The 13236-nt window shown below is 34.8% G+C and overlaps 1 protein-coding gene across 1 annotated transcript in view; it reads left to right on the forward strand.

Moving 5' to 3' along the window:
- The window catches only part of GABRG1 (gamma-aminobutyric acid type A receptor subunit gamma1), a 45185-nt gene extending 32193 nt beyond the window's left edge, over positions 1-12992 (forward strand). The window contains exons 4-9 of the mRNA XM_042871687.1: positions 4330-4550; positions 6686-6768; positions 7974-8111; positions 8208-8360; positions 10077-10288; positions 12714-12992. Coding sequence (XP_042727621.1) covers positions 4330-4550; positions 6686-6768; positions 7974-8111; positions 8208-8360; positions 10077-10288; positions 12714-12992 — 1086 coding nt within the window. The remainder of the gene's footprint in view (positions 1-4329; positions 4551-6685; positions 6769-7973; positions 8112-8207; positions 8361-10076; positions 10289-12713) is intronic.
- The last annotated feature ends 244 nt before the right edge of the window (positions 12993-13236 follow it).

Consider the following 13236-nt stretch of genomic DNA (forward strand, 5'->3'; position numbering starts at 1 on the left):
GTAGTATTTCAACTCTGATTTTGGTGTTGGAGAAACTCATTGCATTTGTGTTTAGCCTGAGAAAACTGGGCCACTTTTTCCTGTTGTACAAATGTATCGCAGTTAACAAGAACCAGGCAACAACTAGCCTACTCACTTCTCCACGGTTCTGCTGTGAAATATCAAATCAGCTGTGGGAATGCTAGACAAAATATCCAAGATAAATGGTTTTCTATTTTGTGCAATTCTTCCATCCTTTTGATTTTATGTTGGAGCTGGAGTATTGTAGGTGTGCTGAGATGTAACCTTATAGAATGATGGCTGCCTCCCTTTCTTTCACAGCTTTCCAATAAAACAAAAATCTAGTGGCCTATCTAATATTTGACTGTTACTGTTACTGTACTCATCCTTTCAAGAAATTAAGTTGAAATTTGGTGTATTCCATACAGTAACTGTTCCTGCTCTATTTGATATAATTGCTTTTCCTTTCTAACTCTTTCTCTCAGACTATACACCTGCTTGTCAATATTCACTGACTGTTCACTGCCTGTTCCCTTAATGGCATTCTCTGATTAGTCACTGTATTCCCAGCCTTGGAGTTTGTTATTAACTTTTAGAGAGGACAGAGATGAAGGAGGATTGCATTTATCTGGAAATAATTAGGCAGGTGGGCTCTTTATGCCAGCTGTGGAAAAGACTTCAGTGATCAAATCAGATGCCAAATATGAGCTAACATGTGTAATGTTTATTGAACCTCGTGAGGCTGAATATGAATAAGCATACATTTTGCTCTGGCTGTGACTAATGTGCCCATAGATTGATTTCATTTTATTCTGCTTGGATGTTTTATCATTAGTTTCATTTAAAAGAGAGATTAGTAAACCAATTTTTATGATTACAGAATGTCATTGAATGGTGAGCTTTATAAGACTAATAAAAGTAGTGGTAAGTGTTAAATTTTAATTTTTCTAAGAAAATGAGAAAAGCAAAACAGTTGCTCAGAAAGAAAGAAGAAGAAAATTGTATTTTCTGATGTGCTGTTGTTCTTATTAATATGGCATATAAACAAAGATAATGCTTTTGTTCATCTAGTTTTGGAGATAAAATACTTCCTTAGTGTAGTCATTTTTCATTTTTCTACCACATTTTCAACAAATTTTCAGGGCCCATATTCCCTTCTCATTAGAAAATATGAATTGTGTTTTAGGAGCTGCAGATTTAAGGAAATTTATTGTATAAATCCATGAAACCTTGAAGCTTTGGGTCCATTTCAAAATTTGATCTTCAGAAAGTATACAGCTTTATTCCCTTTTCAGATTTTTGCTCTCAGGTATCTACACTGCCACGGCTGCATGCTGACAGACTTACTTAAGCCTCATTTTCTGAATCATCCTGTAATGTGTACTTGTGCTTGAAGGCTGTACAAGGTCTGTTTGGACCCATAACACCTGTCCTCTTTGTGAAGGAGCTTTTGTTGTGAAAAGAGCATGTGTCCCATCTTCATGTCTTGAATGTCTACATGGGATAACAACATGCATATGCTTGATGTTTATGCTCAAGTTCACTTGAGTGAATGATAGTGTAGATAAAATGAGCTAAGAGTGTGAGATAGTTAGGCAAAGGACATATACTGCCTAAAGGATGTACTAGGGATCCCCAAAGACAGCAAGGTCTCAGCAAGGCATAGGAAAAGCAGGTATGCTGAAAAAGTAGAGTTATGTCCAGCAATGTAGATATTATAAATAGAATAATTGCTCTTGAGTGAAATCAGAGAGCCACAAGTTGTGAGTCTTCCAGGTGACATGAATGAGTAGGTTTATGCCTTTGAGTGGGTGAACTCTGAGGGAAGAGGGTCTACGTGCTTTTTCAACTTAGAAATGGAAGACCACTCTCTGCTGATAAGAGGCTAGAAATTGGACCTATTCTTATGCATTCAGCATTGGAAATGACTAGTTATTAATATTATGATGTTGAATTATTATATATCAGATTTATTTTTTTTTTTTGAGCATAGAAAAATGGTTAATGAAGGATTTTAACATTTCCTGCTTTCTTTGTGCTTTTTTTTTTTTCCTATAAAATGTTGTTTAAACAACTCTTTTTAATACATGGTTCTGATAAAAACTTGCACATTTAATAGTGAAAGGAAAGAGAATCCAAGCACCTGGGGCTGTTCCTTTGCTTTGCTCATTCAAAATTATCAAGCTCTTCTTCCATTTTTATCTTAATTTAATAGGGTTGTTGGTATTCTGTGGCAGCCTGAGTTTTCTTGCCCTGGGTGTATTTGACTACAATGGCACTTTGATATATTTCTTTTTCTCAGACAATGTGGTGCCACTGTGAATTGGCTGCTTAGAGTGGTACCTTCAAACAGCCTGCTGTTATCATACATTTGGTTGTTTCTGTTGATTTCACTCACTGACATTTTTTTTTCCTATTTTTTATTGTTAAGGCAACAAGTAAATCTTTGTTCATGTTGCTTCATTTAAGTCTATGAAAGCACTTCTTTAGCACACTGTATTATGTATTCATTTACAAAAACTGAGGCAAATTTCCTTTCCAGTTGTAACCTGCAGATGAACACAGAAAGCAGGATGTTGAGGATGAACAGGCTGTGGATTTTCACAGGTGTCTTGAAGATATTTTTATACAAATAAAATAATCAAGGACTTGTTTTGACCTGCAGAAACTTCTCTTGATGACAAAGTCTGTCAAGGAATAAGCAAAGTTTTAGAGTGAAGTCATCTCCAGGATGCATTTTTGATTAGTCCTTTTGTTCCCTTGTCCTATTGCTGTTTGCCTTATACACCCATTATTTTTTCTTTGCAAGTCACTGAGTTACGATAGTTTGTGTGGAAGAGAGAGCAGAGGCAAGCCTTACCCTTGCTTATCGATTATATTCCATATCTTTTCTTTCCACACCCAGAGAAGTGAGAAAATGGAGAGAGATTTAAGCAGTCCTGGTCTATCTGCCTTTGCACTTCTGAAGGATGGAAATTTCACAAATTTCACCTGGCAGACAGCTGCTAATATTTGCAGAAATGAGAAAGGAATCTATAACTCATATAGCAGGATACTATGGCTATTTAAAAATAAAATGAGCAAAAAGCACTAATTCAATCAGCAAACCGTTTTACTTTCATTGCATTCTAATTTCATTGCATCTACATTAATTGCACTAAAAGTCAGAATTGGCTATCTGCAGTGTGCATTTTCATTGTCCACATCAACTAGTAATGCATCCTTTGGCTCACACCAGCACTTCCTCCTTCTCTCTTCTCCCCTCACAGGTGACAGGGAGCAATCAATAGGAGGTGTGTAAGTCTGGCCTTCAGTGATTTTTTTTTCCCCTGTGGATTGAGCTCTCAGAGGAGATACTGAGTTGCTCATAGGAGGTTTCATGCAACAGCCGAGTAGGAGAGGTCTGTCACCATGCAGAGCAGCTGTTGCTCTTAACATCAGTCATGATCTGGAGCTGAGACAAATGCTACGGAGTTTAGTCTGCTGCTTTGCTCCTTTATTTTGCTCCTATACTGAGCAACAAATGTTAGATTCTTTGCAGATGCAATGAAATATTGTTTTTCAGTGTTTAACTCCCTTGTCTTTAAGTGTCTCATTAAAATCTTTGATTTGCCACTATTTTGACCATAAAATATACTGAGAAATTTGACTTTGTATCAGAAAATATTTTTTTTCAGCCTCTAATAAGTGAAGTGAAATTGAATTAGGGAGACTTTCTTTCTGACTGTGTATACTTTTGTGTGCATGCAGGTGAATATATGAGGTTGATGGTCAAGTTATTTCTACAAGCGGTGATATTTACTTCTTGCATATGCATGAATTTTTCAAAGTCTGAAATTTAGTCAGTGGGTGTGTTTCATTTTTGTCAAAATACAGATGGGAAATGTTGAAAATGATTATATCTTTCTTGAAGGATCTACAGATGCATGCTGTGAAATTCAAGGGGGAAAATATAAGAAATAAATTTTATTTGCTTTTGAAGAGATATAAATCTATGTCTCTAGAAACTTGGCCTAGCTCAGAAGAAGAAAGGTTGTCCTTAAATCTGTGTCTATTTCCCTCAGTCTGATTATATTGTGTGAGGGCTGCCAAGGTACAAGATCCTATCAGGTCTCCTCTTCTTTGACTAAATGGAGTGTCTCAGGAGAGTGGAGATAGAGGCAGAAGGCTATATGTGCCTTTCCTTAGTCTGCTACAGGCTGCTGAATGCAATATAAATAATAATAAAGAGAATAGAAGAGATAGCCTTTGATTTATAACTCAGTTGAAAATTCTTGGCTTTGCAGGCTTTGATAAATATGTACATAGATATCGTTTCTCTGTTTTTAGGAATACACCATAGATATCATATTTGCCCAGACTTGGTATGACAGTCGTCTGAAATTTAACAGCTCAATGAAAGTCCTTATGCTTAATAGCAATATGGTTGGAAAAATTTGGATTCCAGACACTTTCTTCCGGAACTCAAGGAAATCTGATGCCCACTGGATTACAACTCCAAATCGCTTACTTAGAATCTGGAGTGATGGAAGAGTATTATACACTCTAAGGTGGGTCCTTATTAACTAAGTAGAAAAGATAGAACTAACATGTATAAGAACACAAAAATAAATATGAATCAAGTACCTGAAATTTCCTTTGTTGTTGACCACAGGAGTTTGCAGAGAGTTTGCTAAGATGGAAAAAAATTATTTGATAACCAAAAATATTAAATAAATATTATTGAAATATATTGCCCAGAATACTGGTTAAACACAGTTGAAAAGGGTAGCAAATTTTAGTTGCTTTTTAGGTATAAACAAGGTTTAAGGAAAAAAATACCAACAGAGTTGTATACTGTAACTAAGATATCATAAACCAGAGTCATAAATTGTTTCACAGACTTTCTATTTTAAGCAGTTAATTATCTAATTTTCACAAAATTATATTTTTTAAGTAAAAATGAATGCTTCAAGCTATACAAATATTAAAAGAGCTTGATTAAAGCTAAGGTCCAAGTTCTGCATATACTACTTCCCATGTTTACTCTTACAAATTATTAAAATCTACAAATCTGTTCCTCCAAATTAGGCATGAGCAGACATGTTGGTAGTAATTCTGCTTGGCAAATGATGGATGCTTGGTTTAATTTTAAATATACCATCTAGGCTATCTGCACTGATCTCTGAGTCACTTAAACAGTTCTTAAATAGCTGTGGTCTACAGAAAGCATTTTAAGATAATCTTTCAATTTTTCTCATTAAGCACATCTAAAAAATCTTGAAATAAATTAGAAGCTGATAGACAAGTAGCATTTGCAAAAGATGACATATATCTGACCTTTTCAAAAATCAAACAGTAGCAACTTTTTAATTACTTACACTTAGTTACTTACACTGCTTTTACCTACAGACTAGTAGCATTGTATGAGCAGTGTGATGCTCTCTCAACGGAATAACTTAGAATTATTGTGCTGAAGTTTGAGCTTTGAATTGCAGTGAGCTGGAAATGAAACAGCAAAACTGGATATTCACCTGACACTGCAACATGCAAACATCTGTATAGATGAAGATACGTTCTGAATTCAGCCTAAGGTGGAATAACATTGAGAGTTCATGTTGGAATAACGTTGAGTTCATATGTTGGTGACGGAAGAAACAATAACTGGATTTGACAGCACTCCAAGTTCTTTGGTTCCTCTGTACTACCACTCTTTCCCCATTGTTACTTGAGGGAGAAGACATCGTGATTCTTTAATGTTCAGCTGCTCAGTAGGTTCAGTAAGCTCAGTAGGCCTACTGAGTCTACTGTGAGGTTAGACCTTGATTTTTCTATTGCACTCATTGGAGGTATTCCAAATCTGGTTGTACCACTTACAATAAAAGCTAGGCTTTGTTTTCTTTTTCTTTAAGGGTTTGACCATCCAGAGATTGAAAATGGAAAACTAAGACAATATATGTATATATCACAGTTGGAAAATTTGAAGGGCACCCCCAAAGGGATGCAAGCGTCTTACTTGGAAATGGGGCTTTTTTTCTTTTCCAGTGTATGGCAAGAACTAGTTTTCCTTAAAATCCACCTTGTTTAGAAACTAGAAGTCTGTGACAGTATTTTCAAAAGCTGCCACTGATTTTTTTTTCTGTTGTTTAAATGCTAGAGTAGTTCTAGACTGTGTCTAAAATATATGTTACCTACTTGAAAAATCTGTGTGACATTAGACATTGAATAAGCAGAAATGTGAAGATTGTTCTTCACTGTTCTTCTTACACAAATATAGAGGAGGCCTTATGTTCCCACTTATGTATATATGTGGATGCATATATATTTATATGTGTGTATATAACCATCAGATATAAAGATGTCAAATGCCATAAGACTTTCCAAAACATTCTTTAAAAAACTATATTTTATTGCTGTGTTCGTCTCCCTTCCTTTTACTCTTTCTGGTAGAAAATTAAGAGATTACCAAATCAATTGGCATTTTTTAAATGACTAGATATGGCAATTGAAATGACACAAGTCATCAGATTGCATTTGATAATTTTGTTCTTTGGAGATGATGGTGGATGCCTTTTGCAGATACACAATTGGATATGCTTAACATCCATAATTGGCAAAACTGATTTCTATGCATATGTTTATTATCTAGTCTGAAGTGTCTAGCTGCATGAATCTAATCTTTCTTTTGTTCTTATTTTCTAATTAGACTGACAATTAATGCTGAGTGTTATCTTCAGCTTCACAACTTTCCTATGGATGAACACTCCTGTCCACTGGAATTTTCAAGCTGTAAGTGGTACAACACTTTGTTTTCTTTTCTCTTTACAACCAGGCTTTAAATTTCCTTAAAATCCAGCAGCAAGAAAGCAAGTAATTACTTTTTGAAGCCTTGAAAAAATCTATTTGTTTTTTGCTTTGATTTATTGCATTATTTATTGCATAATTAAATGCAATAATGAATGAGTTGAATTACATGCATTTCATTTAGTTGCAACTTTAAAAACAATTGTATTGCTAAGGGGCGTGATGCAACCCTCATTCCAGTTAATAGGAATCTATTGCCTTGGAAGAACTTTATTTTTTATGCCTGTCAGACTTGCCAAGTTTGAATTGGTTCCATGTGTCATACTAAGAGGAAAATTAAGATCTGCCTTCTTCAACTTGTTCTTGTAAATGCTTAATCAGTATAAACATGCCTTCTCCTTTCAGTGGGATGTATTTTTGCAAGCAAGAAACATAACTTTCAGGCTTATTTTTTTTAATATATTAAAAATAAAATACTGTTCTAAGAGTATTATGTTTTTGCTAGCAAAAGAATCCCGAACCAACTGAACATAGCTAAACAATTTATTCTTAAATGTGAAACCTAAAAGGCAATGAAATCAAACTTTAGTGAATCTTCTTAAATGAATGTTTTATTTAGTGCTTCCTTCCTGAATGCTAAATGAACTTTCGTAGGTCTTTCAATTAAATACAAGTGAGCCTTACTTGATTTCATTCCTGCTTTTGTGCTAGGTAATGTGGGTCAATATATGAGACACACGAAAATCAAGAAAGCTGTAATTCCAGGGGGATTACTGAACAGGTCACAAAAATCCATACCAAGGAATAGGAATTTCACCATACTGTGTACTCGGAAGTACATGTACTTTTAAGCTCTGTGTTCTTTTAAAGCTAAAGTATATTGCATTCATGCATTAATGCATAGTGGTGACTCTGAGTCATTTTTTCATTCTTAATTCCACAATATTGTGTAGATATTTCCTAAGCAATTGTATTTACAAAATTTTAGGCTGATCTTAACAGTTAGTCTTAAAATTGAGGCTAGTTATTTTGTTATTAAATTTTAGGTGGATACAGTGGATTATAGATTTTCTTGCTCTGCGATTCCCTTTATATACAGCCTTTGTTTCACTTCCAAACAACTTCAGAGATCGCAATACACGCTTTGAAATTTGCTGTGGCTGGAGTCTTGATTTGTTGTTTTATTCTAGATGGATATCCCAGAAATGAAATTGAATACAAATGGAAGAAAACCTCTGTTGAAGTGGCAGATCCGAAATACTGGAGATTGTACCAATTTGCATTTGTAGGGCTGCGAAATACAACTGAGATTTCTCATACCCTGTCTGGTAAGGAAAAGTGTTAAGCTTTTTGGCATGTATTATCTATGTGAAACAAAAACAACAGATATAATCCAAGATTGTTATTATTTTCTTAATTCATAGGTGATTATATTATTATGACAATCTTCTTTGATCTCAGCAGACGTATGGGATATTTTACTATCCAGACGTACATTCCTTGTATACTCACAGTTGTTCTTTCATGGGTGTCATTTTGGATCAACAAGGATGCAGTTCCTGCAAGGACATCTCTGGGTAAGGATGCTTGTTGTCACCCTTGAGGGTTCCAGAACAGCAATACAAATCTGCAGTGAGCACTGGATTAATTGAATTAAACGATTGTGACCATTGGTCGTCCTTTCTATTGAGTTACAAGGTTAAGAGTAGGAGAATCATGCTGTGGTGTCACAACAGAATTTAAGGGAGGGAGCGTTTATAACAGAAACCTGGAAATCTTAGGCTTCTGGGGTGATATAAGACAAGGGGAAAATTTTCATGCTTAAAGAGGGTAGGTTTAGGTAAGTTTTACAGTGGGAGTGGTGAGGCACTGGAATAGGTTGCCCAGAGATATGGTGGATGCCTCATCCCTGGAGAATTTCAAGGCCAGGCTGGACAGGGATCTGGGCAACTGGATCTAGCTGTGGATGTCCCTGTTCCTTGCAGGGGTGTTGGACTAGATGACTTTTAAAGATCCCTTCCAACTTTAAGGATTCTGTGATCCAAACCTTGTGGATTCACTATTACGTAAATATATATTTTTTTTTCTTCTATGTGATATTTCTGTCATCTCCAGGGATGGTAATATGGCAATGTTTAGTCTGTCAAGTATGACTTAACTTCACTTAACGTTATGGAACTTAGGATGTTACTACTACACAGGGGAAAACTGTGAAGATGTGTATTGTTTTTGTTCTGTTCCCATTGTTTTAAAATTTGAGTGTGATTTTTGTTTGTACCTTTTTTTTTTTAATAATGAAGTAAATTAATTTGCTCTTTTGGGGACAAGAAAGAATATTTGCAACTGAAGTTGAACTTCAAGGAGTTAGGCACGTAACTTGTAAAAGTCTAAGTTGCAAGTTCTTCTGTGATTATAATTCGGTGTTAGTGTCAAACTTGGCTGACCTGATTAGTGTGGCTCTGGCCTCCTATGTTTGATCACTTGGGAATCATGTGTTGCCTTGGAGAAGTGTCAGATAGAGATGTGTGAAGGGCATAGGATGCACACTAACAACTCTCAGATTAGTAGTGATAGTTTTCTGATTTCTTTATGTATAAACGCTCAAAAGTCGATGTTTGACAGATTATAGGGTAACTATTCTCACACACAGATTTTCTAGTGCAGAAAAAAAGAATTTACCGGTCAAAAAGATGTGATTTTACAGGCTGGGGGAAAGACTGAGAGGTTAAGAGAAGAAAGCCAACACTAAGTTAAGGTAGAAGTTGTGATAATTGGAAGGTTTTCTCCCTTCTGTGAATTCAGGAAAATGTTTTCTATTACTTAAGGCACAATATTGAAAATATGTTTAGTAATTTAGAGAATGATACAAGAAAGGCCATTAAATTCATCTACTTTGACCTGCTACGTGTCATAAGCAAAGAGTTGAGAACTTTATTCCATTTTCTAATACTTTTAAAATTAGTTTTTAAAATTATCGAGACATAATAAACCATTTTCTGTTTGTGTGCTTTCATATATTTTAAACTTTCAGAGCCAGAGGTCTTTTATCTGTTTATAAAATGTATATGTTTATTTGTGCCAGTTGGTCTATTGTATTTGTTTTATGATGGCTTCTTGCAATAGCACAGGTGTCTGGATGTGATCTAAGGTGAATTCTGTTGTGCCTCAGTTCTTGTATGCCTTATGAATTAGCTATTGACTAACTTGAGGATTTTTGTGTGTGTGTGACAATATGTTTGAATTACTAATATACTCTCCTTTTTCCCTTCTGTCTCTCTTACTTTATTAAATAGGTATTACAACGGTGCTGACCATGACAACATTGAGCACAATTGCCAGGAAGTCACTTCCAAAAGTCTCCTATGTGACAGCAATGGATCTTTTTGTCTCTGTTTGTTTCATTTTTGTGTTTGCTGCCTTGATGGAATATGGCACCTTGCATTACTTTACTAGCAACAGAAAAGTGGACAAAGGAAAAGATAAGAAGGCAAAACCTAAGCCATCAGTAAGTTTAGTCAAATGATTAAGAACCAAAAACATGCAATTTGTTCTTTAGTGGTTGAGAGTTTATATTCACTTTCTGTAAGACTGTTAACTAACAAAATTTTTGGATCATAAGTGAATTAAAATATATGAGCCTAATTTAGAGAGTCTTTAAAAATAATTTTTCATGCTGTTCCCAAGCTCTTGGTGCTTCTTGAGCTGTCTGTGGAGCATGTGCCAGTAGAGGCCGTTCTATCTGGGTTTAATGTTTTTGAAAAATCTTTTTTGTTCATTTACTCTAATGTTTCTTTCTAGTAAAATGATCCTTCTTCTTTTACAATTTGAAATTTGTATGGTATGAATCCTCACAAATCCTAGAAATAAGTATTCCATTTAAGAATTTTCTCTTCATGTAGTAAGAATATTGGAATTTCTGAAGAATCTGTCAGCATGAATATTTAAAATTCATATTTACATTATTAAAGCATTTAGGAAAAGGCATTAAATAGGTTTTTCATTAGAAAACTAGAGGCTTGATCGTAATCTTCTTCGGGAAAGAATAAGAGGAAGGACCAATGCTGTAAAGCCCTTTTTCCAGATCATTTCATCAAGATGTTGTATAGCTAAATCATATTAGTTGACTTTCCTGGGTGAGGGATGAATGTTGCCTGTATATAATCAAGCAGAAGATGAAATAACAAATAGGCATCTTTCCTTATATATCTACTTAAAAGCAATGAGTTTGTAAGTTCAAAACAAATTTCATTTGAAATTTTGTGTTCTGTAAAAACAAGACCTGCTTGTAATGTCTCAAATATAGCGGCTATTAGTATTGTCAGTATTTTATCATGACTGAAAAGAATAATGAGGCCCTTTAGGACGATAATTAGCTCCCTAGGTCATCATGTCTAAAAAGTGTTGAAACAGCAGTGTGTGAATTTTTCTCTGGTAAAAATACTTGTTAAAGGAATTTAGACTATTAAAAAGTATGGTGGATACTGCACACCTGTAACACCATCTCCTCAAGACTTGGTGGTAAAATTTCCCCACAGGAATAAAGTTATTCCTTTACTAGAGATCTCCGTACTGATCAAAGTAATTCCCTGGAAGTGAGACAATTGGTCCCTAAAATATCACAAGGATTGAAATGGTGTGGCTTCTTGCTTTTTATATATTTTTCTTGCTTTGTCTATCATGTATAATTATATGAGAAATTCTTTTCTACACTTCAGTAGCCAGAGTTGTTAATTGTTTCACTGTAAACTCACTTCCTTACTTCCTCTGATTGCATCACTGCTAAATGTTTTTATTCATTATATGGCAAAATATGGAGATTCAAGAAAAGAGAGGAGAAAATGTAGGAGTAATATTAATGTAACTACTATACTTTAGTCTGAAAATTTTAGAAAAGATGCCAAAGGTAGAAAGGGACTGAAAGAATGAGAGTACAAGAGGATAATAGAGTAGTCTAAAAAGGCTCTGGGCTTTATAAATTAAAACAAGGATAAATAAGGAAACAGAGAATGTGTTTTTGAATACTTGAGAAAACAAGGATGATGTATGAAGATCCACATGGAAAAAAATAATAAAAGGAGGAAAGATGGGCAGTGATAGTGCGGGAAAAGTGAGGACAAAAAGTCATGCGAAAGGTGAAAGGAAGTAGTTTAAGTACTAGGCAATAACACACCCAAAATATTTCTGTGAAAATTATTTATGAATGTTAGCACCTATTTCAATCAATTTGAACTGAACTTCAGGAGGGTTGAGTTACACACGTGGAAAGTAGAAGCAAGAATTAAGAGCTGAAATAATCAGTGTTACTGACTTTCATGACATTCTCCTACGGTCTTGTATGTATTTATGTATGGGCTGGGCATATTGTTTAGGGATTTACCATCAGAGAGTTAGACCTGTGTAGAGGCTGTGGATCAGACTCTAAAACTTCACCAGAGATTTTGTTCTAATACCACAAGCTTGCCTTAGAGAAATTTTATTTTCTAGAAAAACATCCAATCCGATACTAAAGATTCCAGATGATGGGAAAGCTATCATTTCCTTGGTAGTGATGATTATATCCTTCCTAAGTGCTTGCTTATGACCCAGTTGTCAAGCTTTGACTTACTTCAAAATGTTCTTTTGTGTCATGTAGATGGGATCATCTAACCCTGTCTGTATAACTAATTATCCAGTATTCCCAATGCCCAGCACAACCCAGTTTTCACCATGGCAGGTGAAAAGCATTCATGATCTTTTGCCCTCATGAGCTAATTGCATAGACTAGTTCATAATTTGCAAAACTCCCTGTGTTGTTTTCCTCTAACATTTGAATTTCTGTATATTGTACTGAAGAATCTGCTTACATCGGTCCTTGCTGTGGAATTGTATGGAATTATTTAATTTGAGGGTAAAACAAAAACACGTTTTTCTTTTTTTTTTTTTTTCTTAAGAAACCATCTGCAATTGCTGTTCGACCTGGATCAACACTAATTTCAATTAATAACATTAATCATCTCCCTGAACGTGATGATGATTATGGATATGAGTGCCTAGAAGGGAAAGACTGTGCTAGCTTCTTTTGTTGTTTTGAAGACTGCCGCACAGGATCTTGGAGAGAAGGAAGAATACACATTCGTATTGCAAAAATTGACTCCTATTCTCGAATCTTCTTTCCAACTGCCTTTGCACTGTTTAATCTCGTTTATTGGATTGGGTATCTTTATCTATAAATTTTACTGGCTAGACAAACTCAGAAAAAAACTGAACAGACATTAATGTTTTTCAGAGAATGGTCAAAGTTTAGATCTGATCCAAAATTACTAAAATTAGATATTTTTAAAATTCGAAACAAGATGTTGATATAGTCTCCCTCGTGTGATCAACAATAGAAATGATATCAGTATTTTGACAAGAAAATTGAAAAATTAACTCTTAAAATTTAACTTATCTGTACACACAACTGTTTTTGTCTGG

This window comes from Lagopus leucura, unplaced genomic scaffold, assembly GCF_019238085.1.
Source record: "Lagopus leucura isolate 7727_CA_CO unplaced genomic scaffold, USGS_WTPT01 Super-Scaffold_100004, whole genome shotgun sequence".
In the NCBI taxonomy this organism is placed as follows: domain Eukaryota; kingdom Metazoa; phylum Chordata; class Aves; order Galliformes; family Phasianidae; genus Lagopus; species Lagopus leucura.